General features: G+C 49.4%; 1 protein-coding gene across 1 annotated transcript in view; it reads left to right on the top strand.

Moving 5' to 3' along the window:
- The window catches only part of LOC127006847 (protein sax-3-like), a 65,603-nt gene extending 48,380 nt beyond the window's left edge, over positions 1–17,223 (top strand). The window contains exons 4-12 of the mRNA XM_050877202.1: positions 8,385–8,538; positions 10,137–10,267; positions 10,415–10,690; positions 10,947–11,432; positions 11,729–12,669; positions 12,797–13,142; positions 13,771–14,017; positions 14,125–14,348; positions 14,451–17,223. Of these exons, the coding sequence (XP_050733159.1) occupies positions 8,385–8,538; positions 10,137–10,267; positions 10,415–10,690; positions 10,947–11,432; positions 11,729–12,669; positions 12,797–13,142; positions 13,771–14,017; positions 14,125–14,348; positions 14,451–15,208 (3,563 nt within the window). The 3' untranslated portion in view covers positions 15,209–17,223. The remainder of the gene's footprint in view (positions 1–8,384; positions 8,539–10,136; positions 10,268–10,414; positions 10,691–10,946; positions 11,433–11,728; positions 12,670–12,796; positions 13,143–13,770; positions 14,018–14,124; positions 14,349–14,450) is intronic.
- Positions 17,224–17,284: the final 61 nt, after the last annotated feature.

Genomic DNA, 17,284 nt, shown 5'->3' with positions numbered 1-17,284 from the left:
GGGAGGAAGAGAGGGAGAAAAGGGAGGGAGAGAGGGAGAGAAGGAGGGAGAGGGAAGATGATGGACATGACAACCGTGATAAAGACTCTACACCTCTCCCTTTTTCCTCCTCCTCCTCCTCCTCCTCTTCCTCCCCGTTTTGAGTGGAGGGGAAGGAAAGAAGATACCGAGTGAGTTAGGGAGGAAAGAGGAAAAGTGCGGGAAAGGGAAGGCCTGTTTTCCTCTCTCTTTTCTCTCTCTCTCTCTCTTCTTCGTCCCTTTCCTCCTCCTTGCAACATAAATATTAAACACTTAACTACAACAGGCTGAAGAAGAGGAGGAGGAGGAAGAGGAAGAGGAAGAGGAGAAGCGGGAAACACCTCTCTCCTCTGTTTACAAAGAGCATCGTTGGAAGAGGCTGTTTGCTACATCTCTCTCCTCTTCTTCTTTATCTTCTCCTCCCCCTCCTCCTCCTCCTCCTCCTCCTCCTCCTCCTCCTCCTCCTCCTCCTCCTCCTCCTCTTCCTCCTCCTCTTTCCTTCCACTCCTGTCCGTTCACTTTTCCTTTCATTCAATTTTATCTTTCCATTAACCCTCTCTCTCTCTCTCTATCTCTCTCTCTCTCTCTCTCTCTCTCTCTCTCTCTCTCTCTCTCTCTCTCTCTCTCTCTCTCTCTCTCTCTCTCTCTCTCTCTCTCTCTCTCTCACACACACACACACACACACACACACACACACCTTACCTCCGCTAACTTCTCCCCTCTTACCCTATTTCCCTTTCTCTCTCCCCTCTCTCCCACTCTCACTACCTCCTTACCTCCCTCTTTCCCTCCGATCGATATTTCCCTCCTCACCCTCAGGAAGTTGAGCCTCCTCCTCCTCCTCCTCCTCCTCCAGTATCTCTTCAGTGGTGTTGCGAGGACGATAAAGTTTCCTGATACTTGTGGCTCCGATTTTGCGAGTTTCCCCTGGCAGGCGGTGACGGCGGGGCCTCCTGCGGGAAGATACGACGAGAGAGAGAGAGAGAGAGAGAGAGAGAGAGAGAGAGAGAGAGAGAGAGAGAGAGAGACTGGGCAGAAGAGTGCTTGCAAAAGTTGAAGGTAAACAGAAGAATCCAATCTGTTCTTTTTCACGAGAGGCTGTTTGGTTGTGTGTGTGTGTGTGTGTGTGTGTGTGTGTGTGTGTGTGTGTGTGTGTGTGTGTATGAGGGAGAAAGAGAAAGAGATTGAGACGGAGACAGAGACACGAATGAAATTTAACTATACTTAGAAGAACCTCTGAAGGGCCAAACACATCGAAGGGACATTGAAGGCACTGATGGGAGGGGTAGGGAGCGATCGGGGTGACTTAGTGAACCAGGTGGATTGAGAGAGCGATAGACAGACAGACACAGACAAAGGCACACCAGATCCGTAGCGTTCTCCTTGATTACAGGTGAGTCCAGGTAAGCCAAGATTGCGTCCACGGCATTATATACAGGTTGTAATTAAGCTTCGCAGCGGTAATGGCGTATGCCCGGAACATACCTACCTGCCTCCCCGCCTCGCCCTCGTCTGCCTTACCTGGCGAGCGCTGGGGGGCGCGTCTCGCCGTCCAGGGAGCAGGTGAGGAAGCGTCCGACATTTCAAATTAAACCGAGAGCATCATTTCACGTTTAATCTTGAGAGAGAGCGATGCATTAGGACGTTTCGCAATTGCACTGAAGTAAGGTGATGACTGTTTGGCGTTTGGTCGAGAGAGAAACATAAAGAGTGTGTTGCATCTGTGTTCATTGTGCATTTATATTAGAGAAATTTAAAGGAGTGTCATGTCACGTCTAATCTTATGAGAGCGCAGCATTGAAACGTCTCGCAATTGCACTTAAGTAAGGTGATGACTGTTTGGCGTTTGGTCGAGAGAGAAACATAAGAGTGGGTTTCATTTTTGTTCATTATGCATTTATATTAGAGAAATTTAAGGAAGTGTCATGTCACGTCTAATCTTGAGAGAGCGAAGCATTGGAACGTTTTGCAATTACACTGAAGGAAGAGGAATGAGATCACTGTTTGGCGTTTAATAAAGAGAAATATGAGACTGTTTTGCATGTGTTTTCGTATAAGCATTTATGTTATAGAAAATGAGTGGTTATTTCACGGTAAATCTTGAGAGAGAGCGAAGCATTTTAACGCTTTGCAATTCCGCTAAGGGAAGATAATGACTGTTTAGCTGTTGGAATATTGGAACGTTTTGCATCTGGTTTTTATGCATTTATAATAGAGAAATTTTAAAGAGTGTCATTTTACAGTTAATCTTGAGAGAGCGAAACATTAGAACCTCTCGCAATTACTTTAGAGGAAACAGAAGATCGTTGTTTTGCGTTTAATGAAGATAAATATCAGAACGTTTTGCATTTATAATAGAGAAAGCCGAAGGAGCGTCATTTCACGTTTAATCTTGAGAGAGCGAGAAACATTAAAACCTTTCGCGATTGCACTGAAGGAAGAGAAGATGATTGTTTTGCGTTTAATCGAGAGAGAGAATAACACTAAAACGTTTCGCATTTATAATAGAGAAATCCAAAGGAGCGTCATTTCACATTTAATCTTGTGAAAGCGAGAAGCATTAAAACCTTTCCCAACTGCACTGAAGGAAGAGAAGATGATTGTTTTGCGTTTAATCGAGAGAGAGAATGACACCAGAACGTTTTTTCATTTATAACAGAGAAGTTTAAAGGAGCGTCATTTCACGTTTAATCTTGTGAAAGCGAGAAGCATTAAAACCTTTCGCAATTGCACTGAAGGAAGAGAAGATGATTGTTTTGCGTTTAATCGAGAGAGCGAGAATAACACTAGAACGTTTTGCATTTACGTTAGAAGGAATGGAGTTTCGTTCCGTGTTAACTATGGAGAGGTGAACTTTCGTCTATTTCCGTCTCGTTCTCCGGGATATTGGACGTACGGAGAAACGGTGATATAGAGCGAAGGTGGAGTGCCGTGTATTGCGCTGCGCTATTAATCGAGAGAGAGGTCACGGAGAAAGAGATTAGATATTTATGTTCCGACGTGAAAAAAAAATGTTCTGAAGCGATTTGCGTTTAAAATTGATATTGCTTTTTGACAACATTGAAGTACTTTATACATTGCTTTTGACTTAATCGGGAGAGATGTCACGGAGAATGACAAAAGGATTAGATTCGATTGTTCTGTTCCGACGTGAAAAAAAAATGTGTTATGAAACGAAGAGGAAGGATTTTGCGTTTAATATAGCTTTTTGACAATCTTGAAGTGCTTTGTCCATTGCTTTTGACTTAATCGAGAGAGATGTCACGGAGAAAGGAAAAAGGATTAGATTCGACTGTTCTGTTCCGACGTGAAAAAAAGTGTTCTGAAGCGAGTAAGAAGGATTTGCGTTTAATATAACTTTTTGACAATCTTGAAGTGCTTTGTCCATCGCTTTTGACTTAATCGAGAGAGATGTCACGGAGAAAGAGATTGGATATTTCTGTTCGGACGTGAAGAAAAAAAGTGTTCTGAAGTAAGTAGGAAGAATTTGCGTTTAATATAACTTTTTGACAGCCCTGAAATGCTTTGTCTATCGCCTCTGACCTAATAAGGAGAGAAATCACGGAAAAAAAGTATTGGAATATGTATTTTCCTTCAAGTAAACAAGGCGTAGAAAGAAAGTGTTATAAAGGGAAGACGATGAATTTACGTTCGATAGATCTTATTAAGTCTACCGTAAAGTGCTTTGAATATCGTTTTCTATTTAATTGGCAGAGAAGTGAGGGAGAGAAGTATTAGAATATTGTGTGTTTTTTCCTCGGATATGTAGAAAGAAGCGAAGGCGAAGAAGGATTTACGTTTGATGTATCTTATTTAGGCGACCATTAAGTGTTATATATCATCTTGCATTTCATCGAGAGAGAACGGAGGTAAAAACTTATTAGAAATTTCTGTAGTTTTCTTCTGGTAACGTAAAAAGAATTTGTTATAAGCGAAGACGAAGGATTAACATTTGATATAACTTATTTAGTATGTATCTTAATTTGTCTATCGTTTTTACATTCAATCGAGAGAGAAGTGAGAGAGAAAAGGATTAGAATGTCCCTTATTTTTCTTGAAAGTACTTAAAACGTAGAACGAAGCGGGGACGAAGATTTTGCGTTTGGTATATCTAATTTTGATCATCATTAAGTGCTTCCTATATCGCATTTAATCTATAGAGAAGCGAGGAAAAAAGTAAGATGTTATGTATTTCCCTCCAAGTATACAAGACGTAGAAAAAAAACCCATATGAGTCGAGGACGAAAAATTAACGTTGGATAGATTTCAATTATTATCTTATTTCGTCTATCGCTTTACACTTTATGGAGAGAGAGAGAGAGAGAGAGAGAGAGAGAGAGAGAGAGAGAGAGAGAGAGAGAGAGAGAGAGAGAGAGAGAGAGAGAGAGAGAGAGAGAGAGAGAGAGAGAGAGAGAGAGAAAAGCTAGGCAGAAAAGAATGAGGATGTTCAGTATTTTTCTTCAAGAAAATAATTTCATCGAGTGAGTAGTTTAATGGAGAGAGAACTGAGAGAGAGGGAAAGGAGGAGCAGCATTAGCGCGGCGATATGAAGCTTGGTCCTGCGTAATGTTCTACTTAGGCAAGACGAGGCACTAATGACACGCTAATAGGGCGAGGGTCAAGTGTCTTCAGCCGTGTAGTATTAAGGGACGATTCGCACTCAGAGTCGTCGAGGTGAGGGTGTTCGAGTCGTCCCTCCTCCTCCCTCTCCCACCCTGTAGCTCATATCGTCCCTCCCCCTCCCACCCTGTCGTTCAAGTCGTCTCTCCCCCTCCTCCTCCCCCACCCTGTCGTTCATGTCGTCCCTCTCCCCATCCCCCACCCACCCTGTCGTTCATGTCGTCACCCCCCTTCCCCTACCTGTCGTTCCTCGTTCAGTTGCTTTAGGAATGTTTTAGCCAATTGTCGTGTTTCTGTAATATCGCTTGGTTGATCTCTTTGTAGGAGTTATTTTCGCGTTGATGCAATTTTCGTTCGTATCTCTATTATCATTTTGTTCGTCTATTTTTTTTTTCCTTTGTGTTTTGTTGCTATTTATTTCCTTCATTGTCAATTTTTCGTTCATCTGATGTTGAGTACTTCGGTTTTTCTCCGTTCTTTTTTTTTTTTTTTCTTTAAGCATTTTTTTTATTTCCTCTTTGTTTCCTATACGTCTTAATCTACTTCGTATTTCATCGTTCAAGGAATATTAATCATTGTAGTTCCTTTTTTTTCTTTTTCTTTTATTTCTATTTCTTTTAACTTTTTTTTTCTCTTTGTTTCCTATACGTCTTAATCTACTTCGTATTTCATCGTTCAAGGAATATATATCATTGTAGTTCCTTTTTTTCTTTGCTACAATCTTTCGCTCATCGCTGTTTAGTCACGCTTCATATATCGTCGTTTTCAAGCGCCATCACCTCAAGAAATCGTTATCATTGAAGCTGTTTTTCTCGTCGTTTCAATCTTCTCGTCTGTCATCTCTCTTTAGTTCTTCACATATCTTCTTTGTACTATTTCCACTTAATATATAACCGTTTTCAAGCACCATAACCTCAAGAAAGTCATCATCTTAGCTATTTTTCTCCTCGCTACGGTCTATCGTTCTTCCATTTTCTTCTTCTCTTTCCACCTCGTATATAGCAACATTTCCAGGTATCATGATCTCAAGAAACAGTTATCATGGGAGCTTTCTTCTTCTTTACAATCTTCCCCTCATCTGTTTCCTTTCTCTACTCTTTCTTAGCCTTTTTTCTCCTCGCCACAGTCTATCGTTCTTCCATTTTCTTCTTCTCTTTCCACCTCGTATATAGCAACATTTCCAGGTACCATGATCTCAAGAAATGGTTATCATGGTGTCTCTCTTATTTACAGTCTTACGCTCACCTGTTTCCTTTCTCTACTCTTTCTCCCTCGTATATATCAACATTTCCCGGCCCCAGGAGCTCGACCAACAGCCCCCGCCCATTACCGCGTCTTGCAGCGTATCTGGTATCAAATTTATATAAGTGCAGATGGGTAATGCGAAATGGCCGGCAATGGCGTAGCGAAACACGTAATTTGTAGCTTAGTGCGGTACTTGAGTATAGTTAATAACCTCTGATAATTGCTCTCCTTAATTATATGAGACGCCACACGGCTCAACAACTCTCTTAGCCAAGGTGGTGGTCAGAGCTCTCCCGACCCTCCCCCCCGCCCTTGCCCGCCACTCCCTTCCTCCTCTCTCCTCTCTCTTCCTCCTCTCCTTTATTATGTTTTTGCTCGTACCTCCTGACACCTTCCTCCTGTGAACGCGAAGCTGGGTCCTCCGTTTTCATTTACGCTTTTTCTTACGCTCACTCCTCCTCATACTACTACTCCTACTACTACTCATGTTATCATCTTCATAATCCACGCCAATATATATCATAACCCACTTTCGCCAAGTTTATAGACTCCCCTTCCTTCCTCCATCGTATTGGGAGGGTCGAGGAAGACGAGATTGGAGAGGAGGAGGGAAGGGATAGATTTGCTCAGGAAGGGAGGGAGGGAGGGAGGGATGCAAGGGGAGGATACTAAGGGAATGGTATCGAAGGGTATGAAGGAAGATGGGAATTTCTCGAAGCCATGTTTAGATCAGGCCTCGTTGCGGGCTTGGGCGGGTCTGTCGTGGTGGATTTGGGCGGGACTTGGGCGGTTTAGATGACATGGGACCCTCTCGGTAAGGCGTCGCCCCTCCCCGCCCACGAGCTTTATCGCCAACACCTCCAAACCGCGCCTGGAAATCGGAATAATAATCGTCCTTTAGAAGAAGAGGTCTTTGGGGATGACATAAGCTCGGTGTCCAGCGTGAGTTAGGGAGGACTGAGAATGTGTTTGTCTCCTCGGCTCTCCCTCTCTCTTTCTTAGGGTGTGGGAGGAGGAGAAGACGAAGGAGGAGGAGAAGGAGAGGAGAAGGAGGTAGATTAGGAGAAGAAAGATGGGGGGATGGCTAAAGAGGAGAAGGGGTTGTAAGAAGAGAGATTTGAAGAGCAAGCAGACGAAAGAAAAGAAGAGGGAAGATTAGAAGTAGAGGAGGAGGAGGAGGACGAGGACGAGGATTAGGAGAAGAAAGATGGAGGTGGAAGGTAGAGGAGGAGGAGGAGGAGAAGGGACAAGAAGAGAGATTTGAAGGACAAGCAGACGAAGGAAGAGAAGGAGGAGGAGGAGGAGGAGGAGGAGGAGGAGGAGGAGGAGAAAATTAGAAGTAAAGAGATTGAGGAGGATTGCAGAAAAGAGGCAAGAAGAGGGGAGCGAGATTCGGAAGATAAAAAAACAACACCAACGACAAAAATATATACACAAGAAGAGACAGGCAGAGAGAGAGAGAGAGAGAGGAATGTAAATTATAAAAGTACGTAAATGAATGCAAATAAGAAAGGAGGAAGAATAGATAACCAAAATTATATATATTCTTCAACACCCAAACCTGTACTTTAAGGGATCCTGTTTGGTTTTATCTCTCGCTATTTTTTTTTTTTTTTTTTTTTTTTTTTTTTACTGTCCTCAACAACCGGCGTCTTAACAGTTGTCTTTGCGTCGTTGTCTCACCTTTTTTTTTTTTTTTTTTTTTTTTTTTTTTTTTCCGAGTCACTTAATGAAGTTGTCTCTCTCCACCTGTCCTTCTAACATCCAGTGTCAATAGCTATCGTTGTGTGTTTGTTTGTTCCTCCGTTCTCTTGTATTTTCTTTCTTTTAAGTGCACTGATCAAGCTGTTTCTAGTCTTCCTTTTAGAGCCTTGTGCCTCCTGCCGTTTCTTTCTGTGTTTCTTTCTCTCTTTTTTGTATATTTCCTAAACAAGCTGAGTCCTTGCGTCCTTATCACTCCTTTTACTTTTTATTTTCTGCCCTTTTTTTAAGCGTAATAATGAAGTTTTGTCTCTAGCTGTCCTTTAACCATGTGTATCCTACTGTCTTTCTTTCGTTCTGTTGTTTTCCTTTTTTTATTTTCCTTTTTTTCTTACTTGTCTAGTCTCATCTCCCCCAGCAGGACATTTTTTTTTGTTCTTTTTTTCCTTTCTTTATTTCATCCTCTCTTATGTGTCCCAACCTTGTGTCTCCTACAGTTTTATTTTCTTCCTCTCCTTTCTTTATTCCTTCCTCTTGTCTTATTTGTTCAAAGTTGTCTCCACTACGTTCATTATTATTCTCCCTGTCTTTTCTTGATTTCATCCTTTCCTTATTTGTCCCAACCTTGTGTCCTCCTCAGCTTCTTTTATTTTCTTTCTGCCTTTTCTTTATGCTTTTCCTCTCCTCATATCCAACCTTGTGTTCTCTACAATATCTTTTTCTTCTCTCTCTCCCTTTCTTCACCTTCATTTTTTCTGCCTCTCTTCCTGTGTGTCCCAACCAAGCGTCGTCTCTTTCAGTTCTGCGGGATGACTTCAGGGTGCAGCCGCAGGCGACGCGCGTGGCCGAGGGAGAGACAGCCTTGCTCGAGTGTCAGCCTCCGAGGGGGAACCCGGAGCCTGTTGTGTCTTGGGAGAAGGATGGCGTGCCCCTCGACCCCGCCACACAGCACAGGTAAGCCACGCCCCCACACACCTGTCGACGCTTGATTGATTCGCCTATTCACCGTAGCTGTGCCGCGACCTTTGCCCTGAGTAGGTGTGTTGGAAGGCCTCTCACCCTCCTGTACTTCATCTATTCATTGCCTCAGAAGTAGATGTCTTATAGGAGATATATTACTTAAGATTGTCACACCTTTTCATTCATCCTTTCAGCACACAAAGAGAAGGTTAGTTAGTCATCATCTCACCCTCCTGTACTTCACTTCCTCTCTTCATTACCTCAGAAGTAGATGTGTTTTGGGAGATATTTTACTTAAGATTGTCACACCTTTTCCTTCATCCTTTCAGCACACAAAGAGAAGGTTAGTTAGTCATCATCTCACCCTCCTGTACTTCACTTCCTCTCTTCATTACCTCAGAAGTAGATGTGTTTTGTGGGAGATATTTTACTTAAGATTGTCACACCTTTTCCTTCATCCTTTCAGCACACAAAGAGAAGGTTAGTTAGTCATCATCTCACCCTCCTGTACTTCACTTCCTCTCTTCATTACCTCAGAAGTAGATGTGTTATGGGAGATATATTACTTAAGATTGTCACACCTTTTCCTTCGTCCTTTCAGCACACAAAGAGAAGGTTAGTTAGTCATCATCTCACCCTCCTGTACTTCAATCCCTCTCTTCATTACCTCAGAAGTAGATGTGTTATGGGAGATATATTACTTAAGACTGTCACCTTTTCCTTCATCCTTTCAGCGCACAAAGACAAGGTTAGTTAGTCATCATCTCACCCTCCTGTACTTCAATCCCTCTCTTCATTACCTCAGACGTAGATGTTTTATGGGGGATTTGTTACCCTGGTTTGATTTTTCTCTCCGCACCACCTGTCCCTTTACCTCAACCTTGTCCTACCCAAAAAATAGGTTTGTTAGTGATGTTTCTCTAGATTGCTTCACCCCTTTCCCTACCCTTTTCTTGACCTCAGCCTTTCAGTACCCAAAGAGCAAGCTTGTTAGCCATCATCTCAATCTCTTGTAGTCCAATTCATTCCTCACCATCTCGGAAATTAGTTTGCTGCAAGATACCTTACTCCACACTCCATCCAAGCTCTCCATCATATGTATTAGGAATGTGGAGGTGAAGGAAGTGGTTTCTTACTCCCTCCACCGCCTTAGGGAGTGTACGTGTGTATGTGTGTTTGCGTGGGTGGGAGGCACGGAGGGTGAGGGTCAGAGTGGGAGTCCTACTGGCCCTGTCCTTGTGGGGCGGCCTTGGCGGGGGTCATCAAGGTATGTTAATGTAGCGGTGGGGGGCCTTGTCCTACACGCCCCCGCCGCCTCACGATGGAGCCCTAATGTAGAGGTCACGATACTGGCGTTTGGGGGAGGGCGTGAGGGCGTGCTGGCTCCTGTGTGTGTGTGTGTGTGTGTGTGTGTGTGTCATAGGGGACATGTCTGTGTCCTGCATGTCTTTGTGTTTCGTTGTTTATGTATGTTTCTCTTCTTGCGGCTTCTTGTTGTTGCGTGTGTTTGTCTGTCTCGTCTTGCCACGTTGTGCTTGTCTGTCGTCCCCTCGCCTTCCTCCACCTGGTACTAATGGGCCGTGGCGCTGCAGGTACCGCGTGGTGGACGGCGGCAGTCTGGTGATCAGCGGGGTGCGCGTGTCGGACTCCGGCGAGTACGTCTGCCGCGCCAGGAACGTCTTTGGCCAGAGGGAGTCGGCGCCCGCGACCCTCACCGTCCTGGGTAAGTCCCCGCACCACACCCTTCACGGTCGCCTAAGCAGCACACACATACCGCATATACACACCCTACTACTACTATTACTACCACCACCACTACTACTACTACTACTACTACTACTACTACCAGCTAACGAGTCACTCCCCGCAGTGTCCCCCCACCTGGTGTCTTCCTCCGGCACGGTAACGGGCGCCGCCGGGGCCACGGTGGAGCTGGTGTGTCGTGTCGGGGGAGATCCGCCCCCCGAGGTGTTCTGGCGACGCGTGGATCCCCCCGGGGACCTGCCGCTGGGAAGGATGGCGCTGGAGGAGAGCAGTCAGGTGCTGAGGATCCATCACGTCGCCCCCGAGGACCAGGGCGTGTACTCCTGCCAGGCCGAGAACCCAGTGGGCTCCGTGGCCGCCAACATCACCCTTAACGTGCACTGTGAGTGTGTGTGTGTGTGTGTGTGTGTGTAAGAAATTTTCTGTATTTGCTGTTATGTTGCTGGCTTAATTTTTTTACTGTTTGTGAGGAAACTGATGAGCTACATATATGAAAAATGCATTATTCAGGCGAGTTTTGTTTACGTAAACAATGACGAATATTATCATACGTAGGGAGTGTGTGCGTGTGTTTATTTGTTTGTGTGTGTGTGTGTGTGTGTGTGTGTGTGTGTCCCCTAACGGAGGCGTCCCCGCAGCCCGTCCCTTTATCACCGTCATGCCGCGGGACGCGCGGGTCGGCATCAACGGAACGGCGTCCTTTGAGTGCGTCACGTCAGGGTCGCCGCCGCCCACCACCTACTGGACGCATGAGGGCTCCGGCAACGTTGTGGGCTCCGGGCAGACATGGGGCGGCGGCCGCTGGTCCGTGGACGCCAACAACACGCTGACCATCCGCGGGGTGAAGCGGGATGACCAAGGCTACTACGTGTGCTCGGCCGTGGGCGTGGCGGGCTCAGCGCTGGTCCGCGCTCACCTGGAGGTGCAGGACCTGTCTGACCTGCCGCCGCCCATCATTGCTCTCGGCGCCTCCAACCAGACGCTCCCGGTGGCCACAGAGGGCGAGATGCCATGCGAGGCGCGGGGCACACCGGAGCCCACCGTGGTGTGGGAGCGAGCTGGGAAGCACATCCAGCCCGACGAGCGTACAACCATCACGCCGCTGGGCACCCTCAGGATCGAGAGTGAGTATTATGTTGTGGAGTGACCCGCCTGATGCAGTCGTAAGTAGGATATCACTGTGACCACTTGGATAGAGGAGTGGCTTCCGGTCATGGCGGTCGTGGGTTCCATCCCCAATGCCGGAATCATTTGTTTCCTCCTTTCTGGGTCTGGATCAATTTATCGTATGCTTTGTGACAAGCAGATGTCATGAAAATATTGTGAAAGTGATATTTTGTCAATACAGCTGGTGGTAGGAGCAGAGGTGCAGTGCCTCAAAGTGGGCATGGGCGACACTAATGACTTCTTCCTCCTGCAGACCTCAAGATGTCAGACACGGACGTGTACACCTGCCTGGCCAAGTCCGAGGCAGGTGAGACCACATGGACGGCCTCGCTGGTCGTTGCCAAGCCCACCAACCCCAACGTGGCTTTCTTCAAGATTCCAGATGAGGGCACTCTGCCAGAGGCCCCCGGACAGGTAACAGTGCTGGGTGTCAACACGACAGCTGTGTCACTTGGGTGGCGGCGGGGGCGTCCAGGGCTGTCGTCCCTCTTGGGTTATACCGTCCAGATGTGGAGCCCAGATATTCGCGGTGCCTGGACCATCGCTTCCACCCAGCAGACCGCCACTACCAGCCACACGCCCACGCCAGTCTCCCTCACTGTCACAGACCTGCGACCAGAAACTCGCTACATATTTGTAGTCCGTGCAAGAAATTCTCATGGCGTGTCGCGTCCCTCGCCTGTCACACACACAGTCCAGACACTAGCCCAGGGAGCGGGTGGGGCACCACCCCTGCACGACATCCGGGCACGCCTGTCTCAGCCCGTCGTTCGCCTGGTCAGCGTCGAGCCAGCCTCTGCAGCCTCTCTCAGACTCACGTGGCAACTCCTGGTAGATGCAGACCTCCTGGAGGGCGTGTATGTGCGGTACCGGCCGCTAGAGACACAGCACGGCCCTGCAGGTGGTTTGAGCGTGGAGACAGTCCCCCTGCACGGCGACGGGCCACCACCCACCTCACATGTGGTGGGAAACCTGCGCCCCGCAACCTGGTATGAACTGTTTGTGGTGCCCTTCTACCGCACAGTGGAGGGTCAACCCACCGCTGCTGTCCGAGACACCACCCTGGAGGCAGCCCCGGCAGTGCCTCCCCATGGCCTCCACTATTCGTACATCAACGCCTCCACCGTCCGCATCACATGGGACCCCATCCCCTCACACTCCTCCAATGGCCGCATCACCGGCTACAACCTGCAGGTGAGTGACACTCATCCATGTGCCCTGCTTCACGTAGCCTGGCAGCCGCAGGTTGTCTGGACTCTATTGAGCACCCTTTTCCACCCCACCCCCTCTAATGTAACATAAACTCACTTGTCTCCTTCAGGTTGTCAACTCTCAGAACCACAGTCAAATACTGGTGAACACGACGGTGAACGGCACATGGACACTAGTGTCTGGCCTGGCAGCGGGCACCACCTACCTAGTGACCCTGCGTGGCGTGACTGCCCGCGGCACCGGACCAACATCACCACCCCTCAACCTCACTCTGCCCCCGGGGACTGTCTCCTCCCATCCGCCGGACATCAAGGAGTCTTCACCCTTCGACAACAACACTTACCTCATCGTTGGCATCTCCGTGGCCGCCGCTGTGCTCTTGCCGCCTCGCCGCCACTGTCTTCTGCATTTACAGCGCCGCCAGAGCACCAAGTGTACGCAGTACTACAGTAAAGGTGAGTCCTTGACACTACCCCTCATACCCGTGACATTGTAATGTGTATATTATAATGTACATGTGAATGTGTGAATGTATGTTGTAATGCCATGGCACAGCGGCGCCAGGACATTACACGTAGACGCTACGTTGTGCTTAGGAGGTGCTCCTTTCCGTGGGAACGGTGTTGATTCAGCAAGCCTGGTGCCCCGGCCCGCGCCGGGAGAAGCAGGCTGATATTAGCGGGCGGCGGGCGAGAGCAGAGGACTTCTCGGGGTGTGCGTACGACTTACGACTCGTCCACAAAATCCTGTAACTATTTTGTAAGACTGTTAATATAGCTAAAAAGACAATTTAACTGTCATCAACCAGAGAGAGAGAGAGAGAGTAAATTAAGTGAACTCAAAGTGAACTTAATGGCTCCGCTCGGCCAACACATAATACACCTCACTTAAGTAAAGGCTGTTGTGTTGTCTCAACCACTTCGATCAACTGGAGAACGCAGGCAATGGTACACTGGACCTGACGTGAGATAACAGTTCGTGCTTTAAACATAAACACTTAAAAACAGCTAACAAAAAGGCTAACAACATTCCTGCCACACCATACCATGCCATACGGGCTGACAATGTTTTTCTTTCCTGCAGGAGGCGAGACAAGTGGGCCATGGTCTGAGTACCCTGGTTGTTGGGGGGAGAGTGGAGTGGGCGTGGGTGTGACGGGCACGATGTACACAGACGTGGGCAGCCACGGCGTGCCCATCACCCAGCTGTACCACCGCCCGCCAGCCCCGGCTTCCAGCAAGAGTGGCTATGAGGGGCGGCAGCCGGAGGACGTGTACGAGGACCCAGATGGACTTAGACTAGTGTCCTTCGGCACCCACATCGACCCAAGGTAAGCTGACCATAAGGCGGTAATTAGTGTGTTTGTAACCTCATTTGTTTTCCATCTGCGTCACCTCCTCTTTGCTAACTTCTAAGGAATAACATCTTTGCCTTCAGGTGTATGTCCCCCGAGCCTTACGCCACCACGCCACTCATCCGTGACATCTTCCGGGGCCCTGGAAGCACTCGCCTGCCACCCAACATCCCTGTGAGTCCCGGTCAGTCCCCGCTGCCTGGCAAGCCACCCTCCGAGGACTCCTGTGCCAAGACTATGTCCAGCGATCACAGCGGTGGCCAGGGCAGCACACGCTCGCACAACTTCAACACTCAGCCGGAGAAAGGTGAGGATGTGCCCCTTAATAGTTGTGCATCTCCCTCACTTCATTGTCTCATTAATTATCATGGCTGTTCAGTAAGCCACTAATAAACCCTCCCATTTGCAGGCTCCCTCACTGGCCCGGTGCTTCAGTTCCCTCCACCTCCCCCGCCACCCATCCAGGGTGGAGAGCAGTCCAGCGACAACACCCTCGCCTCCACTGGAAGTCGTGGACACTCCCCATCAACGAGGCTTCTGCTGCAGCAGCTGCCCTACGGAGGATCCTCCTCTGGAGGGTCTCACAGGTCTCATGGCAGCCCCCTCCTTGGCCCCCGGCCTCCCAGGTCCAACCTTCGTGCCCCGCCCTCGCCACTCGCCGGCCAGGGCATCGGGGACTACGAGGTGCGGATGATGAACTTGCGTGGCCACGGGGGCGCCGAGGGCGAGGACCCACGCTACCGCGCCGAGCGCTGCCTTGAGGACAGGCCGATGGGCAACAACATCCCCGAGGAGACCAGCGATGTGGAATGGTACTCACAACCGCTGTTGAACGGCCGCACCTCGCCACAGTCCTCCACCCTAGGCGACGCCGAGTCCGAGGACGAGTCTCGCTGCTCCTCAGGGGAGTCCTGCTGCTCGGCTGACCACCCTCTATCTCACGCCCAGGATCTCAACTGGGCTGACGCGCTACGGGCAGCCGGTGAGGGCAGGTGGGGGCGCGGTGGGTCCTTCTGCAGCACCGACGAGAGCACGTACGCTGGCAGCCAGACTCTGCACACTCGCCCGCCCCGCCCACCCTGCCCTAAGAAGCACAAACCCCGCCCACAGTACAATCACCACGCCCACTTGGACTCCCACGCGTCCGTGACCTCGCCGCTAGTGTAGGCCACGCAGCGTGCCCCAGACAGAGTTGTGAATAGTTGTTGTTGCCCCGAGATGTGTCCCTGACTTGTACATAAGATGTATTTTATTACAGTGAACGCTAGTCCATGACTCATCATCACCGCGCTTAGTGCTTGAAATACGATTTTTGTTGTCGCTGCGGCAACACACAGACAACTTAGTGGCCTTCTGTTCCTGTGCTCGTCCCGACGGTGACGCCCCAAGAAGATTTCCCTGCGGAGCAGACTGGCAGCCGCCGCACAAGTCTTCAGCTCAGAGCTTTATTGTCTCCTGCAGAACATTGTGTCTCGGTGCGCGTGAGAGAGAAAGAGAAAGAACAAGCCAGTGTACATACCACGACCACGACCTGTGTATAAACAGTTCATGCCCCACCGCCGTTCCCGAGGCTCACCACTGTTCTCTATGTCTCAAAAAAATCACAAAAAAATGACAGTGGCATCATCATTGTAACCATGTGTCCCTGCCTCACGCCCTCAGTTGCGTGCGTCATGCCGGCCGCTCTGAGGAGGAGTGGGCGCAGTATAGTCAGTGTTCCACTCCAGCGTCATGGTGCTTCGTGTTGCTTTCCTCGTGCGAGTCGCTGCCGCCGCCCCTCGCCGCCGCCGCGAGGGGCGATGACCCAGCGGCGCCACCGAACACTTGCCTGACTCCTCTTTGTGTTTCATGTGTCACCGATTTCATAATAAGGTGCTCTCAGTGTTCACCATTTCGCCTTGTTGAAGGAAAGAGGATGACCCAGGGCGGGGCGGGAGAGAGGGAGGCGCGGTGCCCAACAGCCTGGTGCTTGTGGCTGCCCGGTGGGTGACCCACGGCGAAAAGCGGATCGCCGTTGTCATACGTCCAAGGCGGAGGTGCAGTGAAGCCTAACCTCACGATCCTGTTAACAGACGGAAAGAATGTTTTTTTGGAGAGGCAGAACCACACGGGCGGTGGTCGCCTGAGAGGAGAGGTGAGAGGCGACTCTGGGTTGTGAATCATGAGACGAGTTGTCTTCGGAAAGCGGAAAGTCGGTGCTTATATACAAAAACAAAACGAAATGTCTTTGTAAAGCCGAAACCCGGTGCTGCATATAGTAATAACTTGTATTTTGCTCATTTAAGAACGAGACGAATTGTCTTTGGGAAGCTGAAAGTCGGTGCTTCTTATAGTAATAACATACTTTGCTCATATAAGAACAAGAGAGGATGACGTAAACAATAGAGCGGGTGGCGGGATGCCCGGCGTGTGTGGCGGGGCGCTGCCACCCACCACGCCGTGCACCCCTCGCCTGCTCTTACTTTCTTTAACGACTCCTGCCCCGCCCTGCCCCGCCCCGCCCTTATGCCCCTACAGCCGTGCACTCCCTAGCTCACCGCGGATCCCTGTGCCAGCACGCCGGCGCGCACTCCGGTGTGGGCCAGCCTGCCAGCGTCCTGCCCGAGGCCCCGCCGCGCCGGCCGTCACACGCGTTCACTTTAATCATCTGATATTCAGACCTTCATCTGTGATACGAGATTAGTCAGTGTCTCATGGCGTCTGGGGGGCACACCACGACCCCGCGCCCGCCACCGCGGTGCCCCGGGGTCCGGCTCTCCCCGCCGCCATGACTAATTAGCTGCCCCGCGTGCTTGTCCCCCGCCCCGCCGCCCCAGGTGAGCCGCCACCCACGCCCCGCCCCGCCAGGTGCTGCCGCTGCCGCCCCGCCGCCGCTCACGCTCTCAAAGCTGTTTCGGCGTTTGTGTATTTGAATGTAAATCGCTGTTTTTAATCGTTTCTGCACATTTATTATTGTATGAACTTTAAATTTCTGTACACACTGTCCGCACGCCGGCGGCCGGGAGCATCACGCGCACCAAGGCTTCGCCAGACCATCTATTTTTGCAGGTTTAGTCGACGCTGGACGCGTCGGCCGCCGGCCCCGCGGCTCGGTGCTGCCGCCGCGAGTCGCCTGTACAAAGGTATTTTTAGTCAGTTTGTATAGAATAATTGAGAGTTTTATAAATAAAAACTTAAATTGCCTGCGTGTATTTTTACCCTAACGAGAATGAGAATCTGTTAAAGTGCGAATGCTTTATTTGT

Source organism: Eriocheir sinensis, chromosome 33 (assembly GCF_024679095.1).
Source record: "Eriocheir sinensis breed Jianghai 21 chromosome 33, ASM2467909v1, whole genome shotgun sequence".
Taxonomy (NCBI): Eukaryota; Metazoa; Arthropoda; class Malacostraca; order Decapoda; family Varunidae; genus Eriocheir; species Eriocheir sinensis.
Note: the sequence above shows the minus strand (reverse complement) of the source record. Positions and strands in the feature narration are given on the sequence as shown.